Source organism: Rattus rattus, chromosome 14 (assembly GCF_011064425.1).
Source record: "Rattus rattus isolate New Zealand chromosome 14, Rrattus_CSIRO_v1, whole genome shotgun sequence".
NCBI classification, from domain to species: Eukaryota; Metazoa; Chordata; class Mammalia; order Rodentia; family Muridae; genus Rattus; species Rattus rattus.
This window is the reverse complement of record NC_046167.1, coordinates 55159908-55185563: the sequence shown is the minus strand read 5'-3', so window position 1 is coordinate 55185563 and position 25656 is coordinate 55159908. Positions and strand designations below refer to the sequence as shown.

The 25656-nt window shown below is 43.2% G+C and overlaps 1 protein-coding gene across 1 annotated transcript in view; it reads left to right on the top strand.

The window, feature by feature from the left end:
* The first annotated feature begins 353 nt into the window (after window positions 1-353).
* Lyrm4 (LYR motif containing 4) overlaps window positions 354-25656 on the top strand; it is a 108152-nt gene continuing 82849 nt past the window's right edge. Inside the window, exons 1-2 of the mRNA XM_032884400.1 lie at window positions 354-787; window positions 18018-18138. Coding sequence (XP_032740291.1) covers window positions 702-787; window positions 18018-18138 — 207 coding nt within the window. The 5' untranslated portion in view covers window positions 354-701. The remainder of the gene's footprint in view (window positions 788-18017; window positions 18139-25656) is intronic.

Here is a 25656-nt window from a genome sequence, read left to right as displayed (position 1 = left end):
GCTGGGCGCCGCCATCTTGACGAAAAGGGGCCCGGGCCCGAGGTCCCTTGCGCCGCTCGCCCAGAGAAAAGCCGGTGCTCCAGGAAGTCACTAACTAGTCACCTCTGCACCTCTGGAGCTGCGTCCCCCAACCAAGATGACACTTATAACCTCAGGCTTCCAACCAGGCTGAGTCAAATCAAAGTCACCCTCGCTGTCGCGCACAGCAGGTCAGGCAGTGACAAAGACAGCCGAACCGGGCAAGGGCGGAGCTAAGGAGTGCGCTTCGTAACCCAGGCAACCGGGCCTGAGCAGGTGTAGGGGGCGTGGTGTCCGGAGACGCAAGGGTCCAGGCCACGCCCCCAGGCGGTTCGGAAGGATAAGGAGGCTGTGAGCCACGGTGTTCGAGCCCCTGACTGTCCTCAGGAGGAGCGAGCCTGGGGCTGGACGGCTTGGCCTCCTGCCGGTGGGGCAGCCTGTGAGGAACGCAGAGGCTCCCAGTTACGGGCGCCTCCCCTTAGCTGCCCTCCGTCCTGCCTGCGGCGCCACCTCTCGCGCGGGGCGCGAGCCAGGCCGCAAGCCAGGCCGAGCCGCTGCTCCTGCCTTCCAGCGTGCTTTTTGCATCGTTTGACATTTCGGTTCAGTTAAACTTGGCACCTCTACGAAGAAGGACCTGTTTGGTTTTGTTGCTAGGTTTTTTTTTTTTTTTATTCGTTTCCAACATGGCAGCCTCCAGCCGCGCACAAGTTTTAGATCTGTACCGGGCGATGATGAGAGAGAGCAAGCATTTCAGCGCCTACAATTACAGGTGACCCGGGGGGAAGGTCGGGAATCGGGTGCCCAACTCTGTTTGTGGGGGTCGCGGATCAGGCGGCCACAACCTTTGATAGTGACAGTCTCCACTCCTATGACACTCACGTGCAACTACCCACCCCCAGGTGAGATCCTCAGAGCCGGGGATGGGAGGAGCCAAGGACTTGCCCTTCAAGTCCTGGGACATCTTCCCTGAGCTGACACCCACGTAGGGGTTTTAGGACCATTGGTCTGTGTCTTGTTTCTGAGGTTCGAAGTGATGGACGCGAAGCTGCAAGTGAGAAGTTAGGACAAGGAAACACAGCATACATGAAACTCGCCTTGAGATTACAAGAGTGGAAGCAGTCGGTCCAGACCACGTGGCCACAAAACTGAAGGCTTGCCCTACAGCCCCCTTTCATTTCACTGGTGTTTTAATTCCCGACTTTGGTTCCAAGTACCAGATGCTTTCTTATTAAAGGATGGTAGAGAGAGGCTACGTATACAAGGAATGTTAAAGGTGAAATTTGTTGCTAAGCTTTTAAAAACTGAGTTCTTACTTGATCTTGCCTCGCCGAACTGAGATCTTCCCTCTAGATCCTAGAGTCTAGGACATATAACAAGGGGATAAGAGCATCAATTCTTCAAAAACATTTAAATCTTGGGTGTACTTTAAGTTATACATAAACACAAAAATGTATGTTAATGAGGTAGTATGTGTGCACCTCACTTTCATGCACTAAAGCTCATACATTTTAACTCAGCCCGTTTGTCCATGCTTGGCCTGTTGTCCCACGTGTGTATGAACCCCTTATACTTGCCATATGGTTCTGATGCACACCTTTCACCCCAGCACTGGGGAAGGAGACAGAGGCAGGTAGAACTCTGAAATTGAGGCCACCACGGACCACACAGAGAAACCCTGTCTCAAGAAACAGAACAACACCAACATACACAAACAAGAACTACAACACTCAACCTTGAGTCCTTCACCTTCATAGTCTCTGCTTTGAAACTTCTGGCCCAACATTTCTGTAGAGCCTTTAGGGTTTTTCTGAGATTTGATGTCTTATTGATTAATTACCTAAATCCTTCGAGATTGACCCATACTACTCAGAACAAGAATGTGATGAAACCAGGTCATTTTTCCCCAGTTAATTGAGTGTTAGCAGTTACTTCCCAAGTGTTTGAGTTACTTACCAAGCATTATGCCCATGGGTGACTGACTGCCTTCGTAAAATAAGTCTGCCTTTACAACGTCCCATAGAATTCAAAGATACCCTGTCCCTCTTCTCTCAGCCCACCAGAGTCATTCACTGAGTACCCATTGGTCACTTCTTTATGGCACTGTGTTCTGTTCCATAGGTATGTTAGCACATTGATTTTTGACAACTTGGTGATGTCCTATTTTTCATGAACCAATCAAAACTAAGCACTAGAGAATCTAACTCTGCCGAGTAGAAAGGGCCACGCATAGCAGGGCTTGCAGTTGCTGCTGTGGAACCCAGATTTCATTCTTAAACAACAGGTAGCTAAGCCACTCCTTTTGTGGTTTCAAGTTGTCAAGCAGCAACCAGTTCTGAGGATTAGGTAAGGTCCTTTGGGCTGCAGGATAAAAAATCTCCAACTAGAAGTCGAGATATCAGAGGGCATTGCCTGCAGTGGTGCAGAGGATAAATTAGAGGACATAAGAAAACAGACTTGGTAAGTAGGAAAGGAGAGTGTTAAGACTGATGATAGGACGCTGTCTTAGTCACTATTCTATTGTTGTGAAGAGACACCATGACTAAGGCTACTCTTATAAAAAGAAAGCATTAAATTGGGGCCTGCTTTCAGTTTCAAAGAATCAGTCCATTATCAGCCTGGCAGGGAGCATGACAGCATACAGCAGGTGTGGTGCTGGAGCAGTAGCTGGGAGTTCTACATCCTCATCTGCAGGCAGGAGGAAGAGAGAGTGTGACTGGGCCTGGCTCTGGAAACCCAAGACTCACATCCTCCAACAAAGCCACTCCTCCTGATCCTTCTAACCCTTTCAAAAAGTTCTACTCCCTGATGACTAAGTATTCAAATATATGAGCCTATGGAGACCATCCTTAGTCAAACCACTATGGGTACCAAAATAAGGAAAAAATAAATAAATCAAAGGGATTCTAGAGTATAGGTCAGGTTAAGCCTAAGACCTGGAAAAGGAGAGACACAGAAACCCTGCCATTAACTGACTGAAACAGTAAAGAAAGAGCTGATCTGAAGAGATTTTTCTCTCATTTTGGGAATGTCCCCCAAGTGAGCCCAGGGCACCCAGGAGAAGCAATTAGTCACAATCTGCACCAGCGGGATCTCCAGCCTGAACCACCATGTCCAGGGAGCCCCCATCATGCTCTGTCCCATTCTTTCTTATTTTTACCATTTTAAATTGTAGACTTCAATGAGTATGATCAGTCAGCTTGAGGAGAAGCTGACCTAGGTACATAAAGTAAGAGATAAAAGTGGCCATCTAAACGTTCTATACTTAATTTATTTTGCAGAATATTTATTAAGGTTGTTTAATAGACAGTTTGTCACTTGTCATTTTGGAAGACCTGTACTATAACGATAATACTTTGGTCTGATGACGAACAGCAACCACAATGATCATTTTGGATCCTCACATTGGATAAACCCTTTTCTTGGAACATATGTTTCCTTATGAGTTTCCAAGATAACTGTTCATATTTCTTCATGTGTGGTGGCCCCTTATGCATCAGAAAATCTGGAGATATACTTCTGATGATTTGACTGCTACTTGTAACACTGCTGTCCAAAAATATGCTTAAATAACATTGAGACTCACGTTTCAACCCTCCAGGCATAACTCAGCTCCACTTGGATCTTAACTGTATCATTTCTTACTTAGAAACTAATATGCGCTGCAATGCCCTTCATTTCTATAAATGTCCTCCAAGGACCATGTTGGGCTTCTTGTCAGACCATAGCCTCCCGCTACCCAGCAGTTTTGATGAGTGGGAAACTCCGTCCCTCTGGTGTTTCTCACCTCTTCCCACTTGACTGAATTAGAGCTCCCTCAGAGCCTACCTGCCCGATCACCAGCAGGTCAGTGAGTGTCCTGCTCATTGTGTGCTCTTGCTGCTGCTTCTTTCTTTCTCTGGGTGCTAAGGATCAGACTCTGCCTCCACATGTGAGGAGCTCCCATTCCACCCTGGGTTACAGCGCTCACCTTTTGTATGCCCTTAAGAGTGTTAAGGATATTTTCCCTTGAGTTTAAAGGAGGAAATCTTTTTTCCCTCACATTAAGCCTTGAAATAATGCTTTTAAGACTTATGTAAATCATGACCTACTGGAGAAGACATAAGATTCTCTTTTAAGCAGCCAATTAAGAATTTTACTATGAAACACTGATCAAATTACACATCTTGGTGAAAACTGCCTTTTTACTGGAAGACATACAAAAGCAAAGTTTTTAAAAGAAAACGACTGCTTCATTAGATTTATTAAAGTTCCTTGCAGATTCTGCTTTAATATTCTGAGTTCATGCCGTTGAGCTCATGCGTAGCCTGTGGCACTTCCTTGGGAAGAATGCTCGTGCTGGTCTTGCCGTGGTACCCACAGACAACTGAAGGCAATTCATGTGTGCTAAAAGATGATTGCTGAAACTTGGGGAAGATTAATTATTATCACTAACTGTGGCTAGAGTCTCAAAAACCAGTGGGTTTTTTTTCTCTTACAGTTGTTAATTTTTGTCATATTGGTTAATGATTTTGAAAAATACTTGAAGAAAATCACAGTTTCTAATTTAGGCAATAAAAAGAATGTATTCGTTTTACTGTGGACTGATGATAGCAGAAGATACCTTGAAAGTATTAGAGACAGAGCTGGAGGTGAAATTTAGCTGGTAAAGTTTTGCCTGACATGCACAACACCCTGGTTTTGGTCCCCAGCATAAAGTCTTATTAGGGCAGGAGGGAGCAGTGTGACTCCCTTGTATTTTCAGCACTTAACAAGTGAAGGCAAGGGGGTCAGAAATTCAAGGTCATTCTCATCTACACAGCAAAATTCAAGCCCGGGTCTGGTTACATGAGACCTATGTGCATCATTGCTGGGGTTTTTCTTTGTTTTGTTTTGTTTGTTTGCCTTTGAAAGCATTTCCGATTGTATTTATTCTAGCTATACTTCAGCTTAGCATTTTTAAACTAATATAACAAAAAAACAAAGAGAAAATGGAGGTAGAGAATAAAGAACAAAAGACTACAAAATGCTACTCCAAGTAACTAGGATGCTTATAAAGTATCATAAAAGTATTCTGCATTGTACTTTGGTAACACTATTTGTTTACAAGCTATTCGGTTTGAAAATGATGGAAACAAAATTGTAGAAAATCGAGTGCCTCTCACAATCCTCAACAATGGCACCTCACAAGTGTCCCTAAGGACAAAGGGTAGTCCACACCCTACATTTCCAGCCCTTTCTACCTTCTCTCACTGTTCTTTTTCTAACTGTGTCTTACATGTGTTAGTGTTAATGTTCACCAGTTCTCATTGATTTGATTGATCTGATCTCAGGGTAATTATTTGTTTTATTTAATTAATGACTGCTGCCACATTCAGCACTGTTAATGTATTACCCTTGTATGTAGTCTTTTGTTCCTGGGGTAATTTTTGAAATGTGTTTAATCCCCTCTTTAGCCTAGTTTATTCAGATTATCTTATCAATTCATTATAATTGTTGAACATCCCTCTTTACTGTGCTCATTTAATGACTTCATATGTTTTTTTCCTGTCTATCCATGCCACCATTTTCCTTAAATAATTATCTCTCCCCACATCCAATGGCTGAGACTCATCCTAGTATACCAAAAAACATTTCTGTAGGCAGAAATGTCTGACCTGAAATTATCTTTACCTTTGACTAAACAAAATGCAAGATTAAATAAGGAAGTATTGCCTTACAGACAGGTTCGAGGCAGACATAGCCACTGGCCCAGTGCTGTCCAGTCATCTCTTATTAGTTCAGCATGTTATTTCTGAGCACTAGAGTGATGTGGAGTCTAGAAGGCCTGATCCTTTCCCCTGAAGGAGCAGATAGAGTTGTTCCAGCACTGTGCTGGGCCTCCAGGCTTGAATACTGAAGGACCTAGTGAAGCTTTCACTGTCTGTTTATTGGCCCTGACCTTGACCGGGGAAGTTTGAAGAAAAGCCCCAGTGGGTGAATAGTAGCCTAGAGCTCCCCTTTAACTAGCAGCCTTCTGTGCTAGTATTCTGCCCACCCACAGTTTTGTCTGCAACAGCCAGCCTCTGCATCTGACTTGGGTCTGCAAGTCATTCCTGTACCCCCTACCACATCAACCCTGCCACACAGAGCTGGCATGAGCATTCACTCATCCAGGACTCCTTCCTAGCCCTAGTTGCTTAGTCTTCCTGGACCCTTCTCAGGCACATCCCCTCTCTCGCTCAGCACCTTAGCCAGCCCATACTGACTTCTCACCTAAATAGCTGTGTATATACCCTGCCATCCAGCCCTCCGTGTCTGCCCTCCTTGCCGAGAGGTTTCCAAACTACACTGGCAACCTCTTCATCTGTGTAGTGTACACTTAGCTAAGTGCAGTTCCCAGATAATTTCTGCTAAATGAAAAGCAGAGGAGACTTGAATTTGAACCCAAATCTCTCAATCCTTCTCCCCTTTATTTCAAAGGATCTGTGTAGCTTTTGGAAATTAATTCCTGGAAAATTCTCGTGCCATCACTCTTCTGCCTTCTCTCCTACTCTTCAGTCCTAACAAACTCCTTACATGTTATCAGGGAGACTTTGTCTTTGTGTGATCATGTATTAGTTCCTATAATCCTGCTCCCGTTAGCCAATCCCTGCACATCATTCAGAATTCTGCTAATAGACTTTTTCAGAGAATGCTCTGCAACCCCCTGCTGAATTTAGAACTCATTTTTGCTAGGCTGTTTGGCCAATAAGTCCAAGGGATCTCCACCAAAATTCCCAGTGCTGGAGTTACAGGCACAAGCCGCCATGTTTGGCTTTTATGTGAGAGCTAGGGATCTGAACTCAAGTCTTCATGTTCTTTACACAACAGGCACATTACTGACTGACCATCTCCTCAGTCACATTTAATCACATTGACATTGTCACTGTGGCTTTCTGGGTGCCTCATGCTACCTGACAGTAAGACACTTCCAATCCTCTGTCTGAAGCCAGTACCGAGCTGCTCCCCCCAGAGAGGGGGCGTAGGATTAGAAATAAATAAGTCTTCCTGTGTTCTTACTGACATGACCAGCTGTCCCAGACAGTGGACCCTCTCCCCTTTTTTCAAAATTCCTACTTGAATGCCTTCAGCTCACCTTTCCCTGAGTCCTTTAGACTTGGTCTGCCACTAAAGGAGGGGTAGAAATGTCATGCTAATAGGGTTTGTGCTTTAAGTAGACTAAAAGCAGGAAGCAAGGTATGTGAGAAATATACTTTCTTAGACATGATTTCCTGGGGTTAGAGTGTAGCTTGGTCGTAGGGCATGTGCTTACCATGCTCAAGCCCCCTCCCTGGAAAATTTTTCTGTAGTAGAGAGTGAAAGTCTGGGGGCTGGGGAAGAGAACCCCAAATACTGAGGCGTCTCAGCTGATGAGCAAAATCTCCTTGTCTTTCACAATGTCTTAACGGTGCACATTTGTCCGGACATGCTGCCGTTGGTTTCATGGTCAGTTTTCAAAGGTTAGAAGATCAGGTCTGAAAGGTAATGTATGGGAAAACTGGCTTCCTTGTTGTAATTAATTAGAAAACTGAAATGCAGAGGCTGCCTCTTGTTTCCTAACCTCTGCTTGCTGTCACACAGTCACATTTCCATAGTAATTAGTGTTAATCCATGGCCTCTTCAAAGGGAATTGCATTCTCCTGACCTTAGGGAGTAAGGATGAATCTAATGCTTCCTTTTGACTCCATCCTCTATTTTTTTCTCTCTTCTTTTTGAACAGAGGGAAGAGGTACACCTTGCAGCATAGCCTGTTTTAGATTCTTTTATAAATCCATTCGTTAGCCTAGAGAAAAATGTGCTTCAAATATTTTTCCCTTGCTCTCTCTCCTTTGAGACTTTTCCATGTACAAGGCCTCCTCCCTCTGCTTCTCTGTGAAAGAGATACACTGACTCGGTCCCTGTCTGGATGAGAACAAACTTGAGAAGCCCTACTTGGCGTCATGTTTAATATGAGTGAACCTCTTTCTGTGCCGTTTCCCTCTCCATGGCTGACTGGCTATAGGGCCCATCTTGAGTGCCAGAATCTCCAGTGCTCCAGACCCTTACAGCAAATCGCATAAATGCTGTGGGAATTGGGGCCACTGTAATTTTGAGGAGATAACAAAGAAAAGGTGTACATGTTCACTCCGTATACTGTTTTGCTTTTGTTTGTTTTGATTTGTTTATTATCATATATGTTTGTACTGGGTGAATCTTTGGATACAGAACCTTCCAGATATGGAGGGCACTGTACTTACTGTCCCTTGACTTTACATGTCAGAATTTCCTAAATAACTGTATTTTAACCTTGCCTCGGCCTTAATCTCAGAGCTGTATTGACCACAGCAGCTGCTAGAGGCTCACAACTCCATCCGTGGGAAGAATCAGACCCCTGTACACTGTTGTCAGAGACATCCCAGCTCTGGATCTCCCCTTGCCAGACAGCTCTCCCTGCATTGACCTTTTTAAGAGAGGGGATAAAGCATAATTAAAAGCTGTCACTTCATAGTTGATGGGTGAATAGATATTGCTCCCAGCTGTTCTCCTGGTGTAAGAGCTCCTAAGTAAATGTTTTGAATTGTTTATATATACCCTATGGCAATATTCTCACAAAGGGTGCCATTTCATAAATTGAAAATAAATTAGCTTGGTTACATTGCCATATTCCAAAATATCAGCAAAGAGATGGGAATAGTGTTATCGAAAAATATTTCTAGTGATAATAGGAGACCCAGAAGTGGACAGATAAGAGGCCAGATCTTAGCAGAGAATAGAAGAGCAGACTAAACCCGGGAACGTTAATGTGCTGGAGCAGGAGTGCATTCAGTAGTGGACTACTAGTCGGGCCAACGCTCCACCTTGGCAGAACCAGGTGGAGTTCTGAAGAGTAGCCAATGGTAGACCTGTTTACCTCCCTGGAGAGAAGCATTTTTGGACCAGAGTGCACCTCTGCCTGACTGGCTCCAGCAGTGTGAGCTTCCTCCCTGCTGAGGTGCTGAGCTTCTCCCCAGAACTCCTGTCTTCCTGTGCTGGGCTCTACCCCATGGGGCCAGTGAAGATGTTGAGAGGAACAGCACCCAAGGAAGCTCGAAGCAGAAAGTCAGGTTTTGTTGTAGCATGGCCTTACTCTCTAAAGAGCCTCTAACCTTTGAAAACCACACGTGGCCTATGCTGTTGGGATGCAGGCAGGGATTGATCTCTACAGGCTCTGCCTTGCTCGTCTCTTCTCCTCACTCCACCATAGGCTGGCCTAAGGATCCTCATGTTATCTTGCCTTGGCCTCATTTGGTATAATGTCACCTTTCAGCCTTCCCTTCCATGAGCAGGAACCCCTGTCTCATGGCCACCCCAGTTTGCTGACCCTGCTCCTCCCCTGCCTCTTTTCCTTTGACAGTGGAGGCCCCAGTATTCTGTCTTTCCCCTCTCACCTCATTATCCCCAAATCCCCATAGTGACAGTGACTTCAACCCTGTGTCCTTTAATGTTTCCTTGGAGTTAATCCTTGTCTCCTGAACCACACCTTCATCTTTTCAAGGTCCTCCTGTGCATTTCTGGGGTTGTTAAGAGCATCTGAAGATAAGCAGATATGAACTCTAATGCTGCACCCTGCCTAATCTGCTGTGCCTTCCCAGGAAGCTTGGACCTCTGGTTTTTTCTCATGCTTAAACTGGAAGTCATACTGACTTCTCCTGACTTTGTCTGGGATCATAAATTCTTTATTTTCCATGGAGTCTCTTATAAATTCCTTCACTGGCTGGCTTTGGTTCCTCACAGTGATGAGCTCTATTACCCATCGGTTTTTATCAGGCTTGGTAGCAATTTCTGTTGGTCACTCAGCACCAGCTCTTGATCGTGTCAGGCATCCTCCAGGCTACAGCCAGGATGTCTTGCTCCCCCTAGTCAGACTGTAAAAAGAAGCACAAACGATTAATAGAAGCACAATTCTTCCCAAAAGAACTAAAATTTGTCAAGAAAGCTTGAGTAGGATATACCCAAATGAACGCATGCGGAAGACGAGGCACCCCCAGGACATAGTGTGGGACTGTGGATAGCTTATGCCTGAAATGTCACTCTGTTTGTCTACATAAGAAATGTTGAGGGGTTGGGGATTTAGCTCAGCGGCAGAGCGCTTGCCTAGGAAGCGCAAGGCCCTGGGTTGGTCCCCAGCTCAAAAAAAGAACAAAAAAAAAAAAAAAAAACAGAAATGTTGAATTTGCTTATAAATCAGAAATCTAATAGATTACTTCCCTGCTACTCAAAATATTAAGGATTAACCCTGGTTCAAAATTTGAATTTCTTTCCTATCACGTAAAAACTATACCAAATAAATAGGACCATAAAATTAACATTTTATTCTTCTTCAAAAATCTACACTCACTTCACTGCCCTCTCTGAATTAAATTTCGTAAATCATTTGCATTTGTAAGGGGGAAAACAAGTCAATTTGTTTGAATAAAATATGGAGTGTTGATAGGGCCCTTGAATGTTCCTTTATGTACTCATAAATTTGCTTGTTGACTTAACTTATGTATCTATGTGTAAGAGTTTGGATAATCATTGATAGCTCATAAACACAAATTCTCCAATAAGAAAATAATTTTGTACCATGAATACAGACAGACTTACCCTGCAGGGTGCATCTTGAGTAGCCTCGGTTTACCTTGACACTGTCGTTTGCCATGTTGGAGTAGCTTCCTTGGACCTAGTCTGGAGTTGTTTCATTTTGTTCTAAATTCTCAGTAAGATTTCCAGGACTGGGGATATAGTAGTATGATTTTTTTTTTTCCAGCATATGTGAGACCCCAAGTTCAGTTCCCTAGTGCTGGAGGGGAAAAAAAGAAAAAGGAAGAAGGGAAACTCCAATCTTTTCTCATGAGCCTGAAGATGATTTTCGCTCTTGCCTTAGCTTAATTTGCCTTTTTCTTACTGAGGAATCAGTATTTAATGAGTATTTTAAATAAAAACTTCTAGAAAATAAAAAAAGGAAAGCCTGGAATGAGGTTTGCAAGCATGCAAGCTGCTTAGAAGACAGAACGGTTGACACCAGGACCACCAGGTTTGACTCAGCCTCCAGGAGCAACTCTAAGAGAAAATGGCGCTTGGTTATGTGAGTTAGTGACTACAGCATGGGAGCGGCCAGTTGCTGAGAGGAACTGTAACTCTCCCTCTTACCTTGGTTTCTGTGACCATACTCTCTAGCCTTCATACACTTCAAGGCCAGTTACCCTCACAGTCCTGCAGGCGGACCGTATCCCTGTGGTAGTTTGTAGATTAGATTTGTGGCTTGGTTGGTTGGTTTCACTTCGGGAGTTTCTTTTGTTTGGGGTTATTCTGACAACTAGCCTTAGAGAGGAGGAGGAGGTTGTTCTGCATCCTGCCACCCTATAAATTATCCTTGATAATGCACTGAACACTGGTAGGTCTCTTACACGCCCCCTTTTTCTCTCTTTACACACTTATTGTCAGTGCCAGTGTCTGGTAACTAATGGCAGTAAAAAGGATAAAAGGGAAGGCGTTTCAACTTGATAGGCCATTTCAGTGAATTTTCAAGTTCATTGACCAGGGAAGATTTCCATTGCTCCTTAGACTGTTTTTCTCCCATAAAGTGGAAACTCCAGAGTCCATTGAATGCTCTTTATTCTCCATAAATTTTAAATACTTTAAAGGCCGTGTCTTAGGTTTGCACTATAATTCTGAAATAAAAAATTATATTCTGCTGTCTAATATTTAGGCCTGTTAAACAATGAAAGTGTAAGGTTGCCTTTCTGGTGCTGTGCCAGGCCTCATCTCTTAGGGGTTGAGGTGGAGACAGGAAGTCTCACCCCTAACCATGGAGCCTTTACGTCAAAATACTGTAAGAGAAATGCAACTAATTACTAAAGAAACCTTTCTAGACATAAAGAAATTACTAGAATGTTCTGTTTACTTCCTCATAAGGGCAGCTCACAGGACTCTGCAAACAGAACTGGAGTTCTTATCCCAGTCTGAGGACAAATGAGAGGGGAACGACAGATAGCACAGCTACCAGCTTTGGGGCTACAGCTTTGAGAGTGCTGTAAGTCTAAAGCTCAGGGCAGAGGAGACGCGGCCGCGCGCCTCTCCACCTGGTCTGCATCACTGGGTGCACACATGGCAGAGCCATTTCAAGAGTAGCCCTTACTGTGCTCATTTGGTTAACACTTTGGAAAATCTTGTTGGCCACAAAATTTCAGTGACTGATAACAGACCCAAGTGATAAGGAGAAGTTAAAATTTGAAGAGTTTAAGAGCTTTTAAGCATTGTGAAGGATGCCAAGACAGAAGTGCACCTCAGCCATTCCCCCAGGGACAGAAATGAGCACCTGCTACAAGATGGTGTGCCCGCCCACTTCTGCTGGCCTGCTGATTTTTAAAAGGATAATCTTATTTTCAAGCATCCTTAGAGAGCCTTACCCAGAAATTGCACTTGGAGGAAATTGTTAAGTCACATCGTTCTGAATACACTCTGGTTTGCACATGGCTTCTCATATTTGCACAACAGTTTTATTGTTCATTAATTCACTGTAACTTTGTAGAGGGTGGGTTTGTTTGCTTGCTCATGTGTTTTCTGACTGCTTGGGTTAGTACTCGTGTCCTTCAGAGGAAGCTGACTGGCAACTGGGGAAAACATCCGTCCATCTTTCGAGCCCTGGAGAGCCTTTTCTTTGCCCTGTTGTTTCTGCTTCAGAACTGCGTCCAGCATCACTGCACACCTGTGTTCACCCTGTGCGCGCCCGCAGCTCAACACTGCCATTCTCCACGGCCTTCCTCTCTCCTGCCAAGTCCCGAAATGTAGTCACACTGGTTCTCAAATCATTTTTCAAACCTCCTCACTTTTTTCCTTGTGATTGTTTTGTCTAATATATAAGCAAGATACTATCACATTATTTAAAAAACAAACAAACTAACTTCACTTGACCTTTTTTTAATTTTCTAATTTTAAATACATTGTTTTCTATTTTCTCATAGGGAAATATGAGAAAACAAAATACTATTTTTTCTAGAATGTAAAAATGTTTGCAGAATTTAGTGTTTTATTAATATTTGTCATTGATTTTCATGTAAGTATGACTTTAAATATATTCCAAAGATTTTACATATTATATTATTATTGAAGACATTTTCTTAACTGTGTTGTTAATTCTTGTTCATGAATGTGCTTCCAGCGTTAAGACTTCTGCTCCTCTCTTTACCGGATTGCGGTGGTGTTGCCCCTATGGATGTCTCCAGAAACAATTTCCTCCGTTCTCTGGAAAGATTGTCTTGTCTCCTATGCTTCCTTCTAGCTTTCCTGCCGCCTCTGACCTTTCTTTCCCCCATTCTGTTTTTAGATTTTTTTTTCCCCTGCCTGTTCTGTATTGGTAGGACACGGGCCTCTGGTCAGCTTCAGTGTCTATTGCTTTCACTGGGAAAGCTCTTCTGCCCTGTGGTTGTCGCCAGCCGTATCTCTCCTGAGCTCTGAAGCCCTATTTCCGGAACCCTGCTGAACACAAGACCTTTGTCCTGTTGTCCTGGCGTTAGAAGTATCTCCAGGAGCTTGGCTCTGGGAAACTGCGTAAGAAGCTGAGCGTGTAGACCTTTGATTGTATGGATAGGCCTGGTTGCCTAAGGGGGGATTTTCACGTCACACTTTTTAAACCTCTGACTTCTTTTTGAAAATATTTATCTCAGAAGCTTAGTGTCTTAACTTATGTAGCCACTTCTCCATCGTTGAACACGTATTTTTCCTACGTAAGATGAAGGTATATCCGTAATGAGTATTCTACATCTAACTCTTTCTAGCTTGCTTCCATGGGGTAGATCACCAAAGGTGGACTTTGCAGATTAAACTAGAGGGGTATTATTACTCATTATACCAGTTCCAGCTCATGTTCCCAACAGCAGGGTGACTTGATTCCTTGGCTTTCTCTAAAAATGTTGTTAACTGAAGACCAAAGAAGTGGTACTTCGTGCATTTCTTGAATGTTTCCTAGGGCTGGCCATTCATAGAGCTCTGTCCTTCTAGTAAACTACTGGTCCATGCCTCTACTGACTGATTTACCATAGTCTTTGTTCTTTTGCCTGGCTTAATGTATGGTGTTTACTCAAGTAGAATATTAATCCTCTGTCATGTTTGTTTCTAACTGACTTAGATCTTTAGAAATGAGTGGTTTGGAAAAAAAAAAAAACCACTTAATGTATGGAGAGCTAGATCACTTCAAGGAGAAAACTGAGGAACAGGCAAAACTTTGCACATGTCTGTGATTTATCTGTATAGAAGGTGCTAAAGCAAGTGGGAGACATGCCCAGGTGGCCCAGCGTCCCATTTGACTGTGATCTCCGGACTGTGAAAAGAAATGAGAGGATTTTGACCAGAAATATAGTGGGTTGTATCACCCCAAAATTCAGAAACTTTGCCTTGATCCCCAAGGTGTGTTTTCTTGTGGTAACCCCGTTGCTCTACAACTCTTCAGTTGTCATTGCTTCCTTTTGAAGCAATTAGACTCAATTATTTCACTTACTCCTGGCGCTTATATCAACAGCTCTTTCCCTCTAAGGCTCTCAGCCACTTGTCTTTTTGTAAGACAGGCTCAATACTTGAACTGTTTGTCAGAATACTTGACAGTGTTGAGAGATAAGATGACCTTTTAAAGCTTTTCTAGAGATCATTTTTATAAGGCCTTTTCAAGTGAGTAACGGCCTGGCTTGGCTTAGGCTAGGCACTTATCAAGTATTGAATAGTTTGTTAACTTTGGGTGGGATAACTCAGGATTGAAAGATAGTCACCTGGGTTCAGATGCCAGCACTGCCACACACTAGGGCAAATCTGTCTGAGTCACAGTGTGTGAGGATTCAATGAGAAAAGGCTTGTCAGGCACTGAGCTCCTCGTGGCTGTACTCACAGTTCACATACTGAGCTGTGGATTGTTAATGCTCAGTTATCCTTTTGAACAGTCCTGTATGAGAAGTAGCCTCTCTCTTTGGGGATTAGAATATGCTTTGCTGAGCACCTGTCTGTCATTCCCTATCATCTGCTTCGAGTTCTTTCTCCTTTAAAATTATCGTCGTCTCTGACTTGGAGTTGGAGATTGGTAAGTAGATATCTTAGCATTGTCTACTAGTTGTTAAAATCCAGTGAGTCTTGTCAGGTATTCACACACAACTCCGGGACATTCCATTCCACTTTAATTTAAATTACCTAAGCAACTTGGTTTGCCACCCTTAGTGTTGATATTCTGTCCCTTTGCCTTCTTCTGGGGACTTCTCATTGGCTTTCTTTGGCCTTAGTGTCCTGAGTATTAAAGGCACACACTCCCACATGTACCTAAAACTGGTGGAAATGTTCTACACAAAAATGTAGTGCTCTGAAGTCCACTTAGTTAGCTGTGGAGATTAAGGCCTGGTGAATCGTGAGACTTAATCCCGAGAAGTAAACAGATGATCAGGTCAGAAAGGTTTACAACAGGGCATAGATGTGAAGATGTGAAAGGATAAACCAGTAAGCAGACAACAGGAAGATTTAAGAACCTCTCTCCTTGAGAAAAACTCGAGGCAGGAATTCAAGCAGCTAGTCACGTCATCCACAGTCAAGAGCAGAGAGAGCATACACACTTCTTTGCTTACTTGGACCCAGCTAGCTTTCTTCTCGTTTAAACAGTTCATGAAATGGTGCCCCCACCTTCAGGGTGGATGTTCCCATCTCAGTTAATAATCAAGATGCTCCCCCATAGACATTCCCACAGACTAACCTCATACAGGGAATCCTTCAGTAAGACCCCTGCCTGGGCGGTTTTAGCTTGTGGTGAGTTGACAATTTGGACTACCCAGTACTGAGGACAGTTGGAGGTTGGGAGTTTACTCCAAGGAGACCACGTAGCAGAGTTGAGCTATGTTGTCACTGGGACTCTTGACTTAGGTTGTGTAGACAGACAGTCCACACTTTAATACTGATGAAAATGACAGATGAGAGGCCATGCGTTAACTGCTCGGGTCTTTCTTTGGATCTAACATGGGTGTGAGAATTCACGTGCAGGAGGCTGTGATCGTGGCTTGCGTCCTTTTGACACCCAGCTCTTTGCACAGAGCACATGTATTGTGTGCCACGTGAGTGGTAAACTTAATTTCCGATAGCGTCTCCCCTTGAGGATCATCTGTTACTGAATTGTGTAGGGGCTGGCCGACTTTTTCATTATAGCACTGCACATTTTTATTTGAAATATTCATAGTGATACAAGCAACAGGCTGATCATCACAATGTGTTTAATGATAAATGTTTTTCCTTAGTCATCAGAATTAAATACATTAAAGGGGGAATAGAAAAAAAGTAAAAGACAGGTTAAAACAGGATTAAAATAACTGGTGGTTAGTCCTCCCACAATGTAAGGGGTCATCTGGATTGTGTTGACCTTCACAAAACTGATCCATTGAAGTAGAGTGGCATAACTGGGAAAGAAACTACCCACGCTAAAACGTCTTTGTGGTTCTGAGCCAGTGGAGTCTCCTCTTAAGGCCAGTAGCACCCTGTGCCAAAGGGGAGGTGGGGGAGAGAAGGACACTGTGGTGTTGTCATGTCAAAGGGATGTATAGAAATTGAAATGAGATTTCTGACTTTGTATTTGGGTGTGCATGTGTGTGGGCCCATGTTTCTCTCGGGGAGGGTAACATACAAATCCCACAGTTCATGTATGGAGGGCAGAGGACAACATAGTGGAACTGGTTGTCTTTCAACTTTATGTGGATTCCAGGAATGAGCTCAGATCGCCATGCTGAAGCAACAAACGCCCTTACCTACTGCGCCTGCTGTCCAGCTGACGTGGATCTAACTCTGAGATATATGCTAAACTTCCTGAGATGCGGGCTTTGGGAAGCTGAGGTTTTAAAGTGTAGAGCCAAGTATTCTGAACGTGACCTTGAGCTAAGTTGCTTTGAGTTGTAGAGCATTTTAAGTAACTCTCTGGTGTTCTTAAACTTTGGGGAACTTTACATTTATTTCCATTCTGTGAAATGTTCTTTCTCCTTTTAGGTGTTCTGAACCACTTATCTGTTATTTAAAAAAAAAAAAAATCAGGGTATTGATGGCTTCTTAGGTTGTGATGTTCTTGCAAAAGCTTTGCTGAATCCCAGTTGAAGAATTAAAGCAGTGGTTGAAGGGTATGGGCAGAGCTCAGTAGTCAGGCATACATTTTGCCTGGTTTAGAGCTCCAGCCACAAGATCTTGTTATAAAACCAGTTTACAAGTAGATTAAAATATTAGAATTAAGCCAGGTGGTGATGGCACTCACCTTTAATGCCAGCATTCAGAAGGCAGAGGTAGATAAATCTCTGAGTTTAAGGCCAGCCTGATCTGCACAGGGAGTTCCAGTATAACCAGAGCTACACAGAGCTCTTGAAAAAAAACGAAATGAGAGAGAGAGAGAGAGAGAGAGAGAGAGAGAGAGAGAGAGAGAGAGAGAGAATATGAATATATATTATAATTAAGGAAAGAATGGTAATTCATGCCTATAATCCCAGTATTTCTCAGGCTAAGGCAGGAAGATCACAAGCTATACACCACCCTGGCCTAGATGGCAAGACCCTGTCTAGAAAAAGTAGGATTAAAATGCCTGGTGCCGTGAAGTGGTGACAGTGTGTCCTAAAAACGTACACCAGAGATGCCATGGGCCCGCTTACACAGTTGTCATCTGACGGGCAGGAACGAAAAGGCTCATCACTGTCCTCGTGCGTGCACATGAAGTGCATCATTTGCCTCTTCATAGCAAAGGTTAATTACCCATTCTAATGAAGGGAAATCAGACGTGCAGAACCCTGAAGAACCAGTGATCTAAGGAGCAGTTTGCCATTTGTGTGTGCCTTGTTTTCCTAAATCTGCTTGCTTAGCCATCCTCGAATCGACAAGCAAAGATCAAACTGGGTTATCTATAGGAGAATATTCAGCCGTTAATTCTAGAGAAAAAAATCTTTTAAATTCATTTAAAAGCAGACTCTCATACTCGCTGACATCTTTTCTTTTTTCTCTGAATTCATTAGAATGTATGCTGTCAGGAGAATAAGAGATGCCTTCCGAGAAAATAAGAATGTAAAAGACCCCGTAGAAATTCAAGCCCTGGTGAATAAAGCCAAAAGAGACCTTGAAATAATCCGCAGACAGGTAAGATGGCTCAGTGACAGACTGCCCTTCATTATTCGTCTTCAGCTGTGACATTCCCTCCGTGATCGGACATCACTGCTTTGGTGTTTGTGATTTACACAGCAGGATGGCGAGGCACTGTCCTCTTTCCTATTGCAGACATACAGAGATAAACTGTCCTATCGCCAGATTCAAGGACATTCTGCAGGAAAATACAAGCTTTCTGGGACTTCTGGGGCCTGGTTCTTCTAGGAAACTGAGCTCTCAGGCTTTACTGAAGTTCACGGTTTCAGTGTGAGAAACTCTGGGGGAAAAACACTGCGTCTTAATCCAAGTGTTTTTATGATGTTCTGTACATGGCTATGTGACATATACCAAAGCATAAATATATCCTTCCTTTACCAACATTTGTCATCAGAATTTAAGATGAGTAGAGTGGGTTATAGGCATGTATGTTACCATGGGACTGGTGTGGTTTTAGGCACAGGGTACAGAGCACATCTGATTACATGCTGGCCCACAGTGGAGCTGAGGGGTGTTTTTCGTTTTATTCCACATCACCCTGACTCCGGCTTGTTTTTCCTGACCTCTGTAAGGTGAGCCTCACCTGTATGTAGCATGGTCTCCTGGCTAGTGCAACACTGTAGTGTCTGACTTCTGGATAATTGAAGTGTCAAAGACTAATGTAGTTTTCTATTGATTGAATTTCTGCCCTGAACTTCCCATTTCTCTTTTCTTCAAATTGGCATAGCTCCATTTCTTTATTCATCTGTTTTCACTCTTATAGCAAATTTGTTTATGAAGTGTGGAGGGTGAACATTTCCAAAGTTCTGTTGTGTTCTGGTGCGGACTTTGTTGGTTCCCCCTTAGAAGATGCCTGCTTGCCAACAGCTCACCACATCCAGTCTTCCCCGCTGCTTTTCACAGTTGTCTCAAAATAGAAGCTAAACAAGAAAATGGTATTAAAAATGAAATTTGCATTTTATGTCAAGATTCAGTCTGTTTCCGTTGCTTACATAGTGGAGCACTCTTTTTTCCAGAGTAGCATCAAGACGAAGAATCCTCTGAGTTCTGCAATTATCTAGAGAGAGACTATCCAGCCAGCCACATTCACATGCCTAGGAAATGATCATCGGCTAAAAGCCTGACAGGAAAAGGTCACCAGGGAAAGGCCAATCCACACATTTGCATATACTTGAGAGCTGTATATACATGAGTCACTTGGAAAACTTGAGACCAATGGCACTTTCCAGGCTCCAGTGGGTGGATCATTTCATGGAATCCTCTAGCAGTAGAACTTAGGAAAATAAGCAGCTTGGGTCTGTGCATTATATAAACACAAAAAAAGAAATCAGTTCTTCTGCATGTTTCTCTGTGTAGAGGTCAACAAGCATGATCAGAATACAAACTGTATTAGAAACACAACCTGTGAGTAATCTCCTCCACCATCTCTCATGGCATCTGTGACTGCCTGTACAGTAGCCTCTTGGTTTGAAATGCTGAAACGACTCTCAAAAGATAAGCCAGGATTAAGGTCATGGCTTCATGATAGGACAGTTGCCCACTGTGCACAAGAGAAAACAAACCAAAAAATACAAAGAGCAGACAGACCGTGGCCTTCTGCCAGCTTCCCAGTGAACATACACTGAAAACAGGCTGGAGCATCAGGAGCAATGGATTGTAAGCAAGGTGCCTGCCTCAGGACAGCCCAGTGACCGCACTTTCCTCATGAGGGATGCACACTGCCTCCTTTCTAGGCCAGGGTTTCCATAGTAACTTAGCCGCACTTACCATAGTAGAGTACTTGCTGAGCCTACTGGCTATAAGCTGGCATAAGCTGGCCTTAGAGCAAAGGTCTAAAGGAGAAGAGGAGACTAGATTGTCGCAGCATCCTCTGCACTGGCCATTGTAATAGCCATCTGAGTTCCCTCACTGGATCCCCTGTGCTCTATTCACACTCCGATGTGATCATCTTCCAAAAAATAAAAAAAAGATCTGATCCACTCACTGTCCTGCTGAACTTCCCACAGAGGCTTCAAAGAAGCATCTTGAGAGTAATTCTCGTGAGATCCTCAGAGGACCTTCAGTGTTCTCATACCCCTCACCCACACTGTTCCCATCGCTGGACCAGATGCACATCCAGCCTTCACCCGCCACTTTCCAGAGGAATCCAGCCAGATTCCCAGGGTATGCTTCTCCTCTGTGGCTACATGCCCCTTAATCCTCAAAGCACTTATCAGTACCTAAAATACTAGTACTCAGAGCCTAATCTGTTTTGTCCCACCCCATGAGGACAGGATCTGACCTGTGTCACTGCATCCACAAGGACCAGTCTGCACTAAGTTCAAGCCTGAGCTCCCAGTGTATGACCTTGAGCAGGATACTCAGTGCCTAGTGGAGAGTGCAGGTGAGAGCAGCAGAGCTGTGGTAAGCATCTGATTAGGTAATATAGCCAAGCCCTGAGATGACAATGACACGTGAGAAGTATTTGCCGTTCTCAGTTACCATGTAAAGAACAGTCTCACAGAGAACTAACTCCCAGTGTTGTTAACTAAACGGAAATGTACAGTTTGTCCCAAGATCACCTCAGGCAAAGGATCTGTGCTGCCAAAATTGCGTAGTCTCCTTCCTATCAAGCCCCTCTTCTGGATCTGGTGGACCCCAGCCACACAATTCAGCCACAGTTCCTCCCAGTCCTTTGAACCAGAAGCCATGGACACCAGCCCAGCTGCCCGGTAAACAGATGCTAAAGACAGTACCCCAGCTGAAGTCCCCACTTCATATGATGTAGCCTGCTAGTCACCCTTCCCAGGGCAGCTTCCCCTGTCACTTCAGTTGTCCCTGATGCTAGGAGGCTACCAAAAGCCCAGTAAGATTTTGAAATTTTTAAAGAACTCTCCAAACAAAGCCCGAGGTTCAGGAAAGCTGAATGCTTTTTCCAAGGCCAAACGCCAGACATGAGCTCAGATCTCCTCATTCTTTAGCAAACTCAGAAGTTCATGGACATTATTAGCTCCTGGCTCAGCAGAAACAGATAGATAAAAGTCATCCTTGCCTTTCTGTTCCCAGAAGGATAAGAGTGTCACTTACCTACCTCAGCCTCTCCTCAGGTCATTCACTTTCCTTCCACATTCTTCATATGAAGGATATTGAATCTTCATTGTGGCAACCTCAAGGGATTAAAAGTGGCATCTTAACCTTCACAGAGCGGTAAGGATTATTCTCATTTCAGGGAGAAACAAATTGCTTGGCTTTGCTTTTATGGTGAGCAAGTCAGCCTCCTGCTTCTTATCCATAATAATGGTCCCACGTGTACTTGTTTTTTTCCTTGACATTCTTGGGATAGCTTTCTCCCTGAAAATTGCAGTCTGGTGTGCAGTCTCAAGTCTCTTGGCTGTATCCACCATATTGAATCTCAAGGCCAGGTGCTACTCTGGCTTCTGCTAAACTACCAGTCGATCTGCGTGAGACGCCTCTGGAAAGACACTGGCCCAAAGTGGCATATATTAGCTTCTCTGCCAAAAGCAAGTTCTGGAGTAGTTCTCACTAAATCTACCCCTCTGTTCGTTCTTCAGGTGGAATCAGAAAGGCTGGGTGAGATTTAGGATGTGGACCAGATAGAGGCAGACTGTAAAAGCAGACTATGAATAGGCCTGACTGAGTAGCGCACCGGTGGTCTGGGCAGCAAAGAACTGCCCATGGTGTTTCCACCTCAGGAAAGGAGCAAGAAAGCCAGCCAAGTCTGTCTTGGGTCTCTTGCGTAAATGAATTCCACAGCCCCTCCTGTAATTGCTATCAGTTAACCATCCTCGTTGACTATAGTCTGTGGTTTGCCATACTCTTTGCATTTTCTTGCATTGTTGTTAGTTTCTTAGAGTCTCACTGTGTAGCTCAGGCTAGCTTCAGGCTCCCAGATGTTAGAGTTAAAGGGATATCGTATGCCACCACACCTGGCTGGCGTTTTGCCTTTTAAAGGAACATAATGTGAGCACTGTAGTGTGGTTATTACCTGCCTTGTACTTCTTCGCTACTGTGGCTGGGGAAATACCTCCAGCATCTCTAGCCCTTTAGAACCTCTTTCCTGGGGTGTTCATGGAGATCATGTGTTCATCAAAGAAGAAATGGTTTCTGAGTATTATGAAGTAATGTTCTGACCTTTGTTCTGTATGTAGCTTAATCACCACATGCCTGTGGGCAAGAAAGAGGAAGAGGCTTAGGAGTGGGACACGGGCAAGCAGCCAACCAGGAGCTTCAGAGTCTGTATTGGTGATTCACTTAGACACATGCATACCAAGTCCTAACTGACAGCACCTCTACCTGAAAGCTTTCGAAACTAATTCATCTAAAAAAAAAATCATCCGAAGATTTCAGGAATCCCAATTCTAAATCCTAAGTACCCTAGCAGCTCTGCCTGAAAACTAGATGAAAGCCAAGGTGCTCGAGAGAGAAGGCTCGAGCTCCACCTATGTCATGCCATCAGGGGTCATTAGAGTGAAATGACACTCGAGCTTGGGTTCTCATTAGAGCAGGGAACCTGGTTAGGGAAGTTGGTTAGGGTGCACTGATGGAGAGAGTATATCCCACAGACCTTTTCCATAATGTAGTGAGCTAGGTGAGTCTGAGATCTTAGGAAAGGAGAATTGTTCTGTTTTGAGATGTTTCTGGCCACACACTGCTGAATGTAGAACTAAAAGTATTTCAAAAGTATTTGGTAATCTTATCAAGGACAGGAGTCACTAAAATGTTCTTTGATAGAAAGGCAGCAACCAGAAAACCACAGTTACTCTTATTGCCCAAGTATGAGTTTTAAAAATATATCCATGCTATTGTATGCAACCGTGCAATAAAAAGATAGAGTGTGTATGCTCTGGTTCCAGATAATGTCAGGGTTCAGCCATGGTAATCTCGGTATCAGCTCTCCAATAGTCATTACTTTTGGTTCCAGTGTTTCTTCTTAAACTTCCTTTCTTTAACTTTGCAGCTCAGACAGCAGAAGGGTTAGAATTAAGAACCTATTGTGAAAGCCGTCAAGAGTTGACAAGAGTGTGCTATGTTGAAAATATAGGGGGTTGGAATTTGGCTAGTCTGAACATATGTAAGAACAAGGTGAAGTATTTTTGGTGTTTCTTAGTATGAACTTAATTATTTCTATAGACTGTCAAAAGCATTTCAAACCATATTTGTTCTTACTTTCTCTGCTGTTCTGTTGCTGCTTCTAAGGGATTGTTCCAGAGAACTGTTCCAGGAGCTCTGAATGAGCTGCTATGAAATGAGCAGTGGGTAACTGATACCTCTGTCCTCGTCTGACACTGTACATTGTGCGCGCCATGACCCCAGATGGTGATGAGAATGTAGGTGAAATCTACCTCATAATTCTCATCCTACAAACCCTTTGAAAAAAGTACGATTGTTTTAGGTTCTGCAGGGGAAAGATAGTGTATCCTATATATCTTTCACATGCACACATTTAGCCGAAGTACTATTGAATATTTGGATCAAAAACATAAAACTTAATTGTGGTTTTGGTGGCTAAAGGAAGGTTGGCTCCTATATTAGGGATATTTGTAACACATTGAAAGAATTTTACACTGTCTACAAAAGTCAAAAAGTCCAAGTAACCCAAATGTCTATTGACAGACAGACGGACAGACAGACAGACAGCTATGTAGCCTGTAGTGTGAGTCACCCCAGCTAACCATGGTTACATCCCAAGGGTAGGATATCTAGTGAAATAGCCTGACATGAAAACAGGGCTGCTGCGGGATTACATTTATGAGGTCATACTGGTCACAGTCAGAGAGATAGAAACAGAATGTTGATACCATAGACCGAAAGCAGGGTGTGGAAGGGTACGCAGTTTAGATCTCAGAAAATGAAAATTTTAGAGATCTCATTGATAAAAGTCTGAACATAGTTAATACTGTTAAACTATATAGTTGAAAATGATTAAGATGATAAAGTTTATGTTGGGTGTTTTTTTACAATTAAAAACCACCCCAAAGTAAATTACAGCTAGTCATTTAATTCTAATTGGAAACAGTAAAATTAAATGCTTTATGTACATGTATTTAAGAGTAGGAAGCTGAAGTCATTTGAAGCTTAAACTAGCAAATTTATATCTATGAACCTTCAGTTTGCTTGTTGGGAAAAAATGAAACAATTATGCTCCAATTTCTAAAGCTACTTCTAGTTCTCAGCTCCCATGATTCCCATAAAAATCCATCCCCTCCTTCTCTGAGAAACTACTGATACATTTTCAAATACACTTATCCGTGCCGAGATCTCGCTGATCATAACTCACAAAGAACCTAATTCCGCTGAGTTTAGGCTGTAGATGAGCCAAGTTGTGCACCAGTGTTTGTTCATCATAAATTACAAATTCTTGTCTTGGCATAATGCTTCTGCTACTGAAACTCAGTTATTTCTCTCATGTTGCCAGCCCCGCTTCTTTGATTTCTGAGAAGAATCTTAGAAGGACTAGAGAAAATACAACTAGACTGTTTTCTTGCCAGAAAATGAAATAGTAGTTAAAGAACAATATAACTTGCAGGCAAGGAAAGGATTAAAGTGTTTTCTAAACCTCTCCCAAATGGCTGTACTGGTTCATCTTAGCTCCTCATCCCTGTACCGTGTGGGCTTCTCCACTGTGCTTAACACATCTTCTACCTCAGTTTAAAGCATTGTGTGTTTTGCAGTTCCCCATGATACTCTCTTTTCCTTTCATAATTACAGACTACCTGCTCTGTACCACGTAATTGATAAGCTCTTTGGTGACAGACCTGAGGAGGATTATGAGGTTCATCAGAATCTTGTAGATGCTCTTTTTCATTAAGGTTCTTCTCAGATCTAGATCTTTTCGATTCCATCATTTATTCTAACAGAAACAGAGTTTAAATCCTATCGTAAAGTATTGAGAAATGGCTCAGCCATTAAGAGCATTGACTTGACTACTCTTGCCAAAGGCCCAGATTCTATCCATTTCTGGCACCCACATGGATGTTTGAAACATCTGTAACTTCAGTCCCAGGGAATTCAGTGCCCTCTTCTGGCCTATGTGGGCACCAGGCATGCATCTCCTACAGACATAAGTGCAGGGAAAGCATCCATACACATAAAATAAAAATTAATCTTTTTTTAATCCTCTTCTGGCAATACTTTTCCCTATGCCTAGATAGATCAACTGAGATTAGCTCCAGGGATCGATCTTCACTTAAAAAGTGATAATAAAGTAGTCAGCAGAGGAGATGGCCATACTCTGTCTTGGACTTCAATAAAAAGGCTCACAGACGCAATGTGAATTTATATACAGCAACTGGAATTGCACCCAAAGTGAACCCTGTATCTTTTGGATAGATGGAGCTTTGGGGTATGAATGAAATATTCTTCAGCTTTTCAGGATGAATGAAATATTCTTCAGTTCCCCTGTGGAAGTTTAAGAAAGAGCAAAGAGAAGGGTAGTTTAGTTTTATAGCTTGGCCTATATAGAACATTACTTTTTTTTCTCTGTTTGTTCAATATATAGCTGCTCTGAAGCTATAA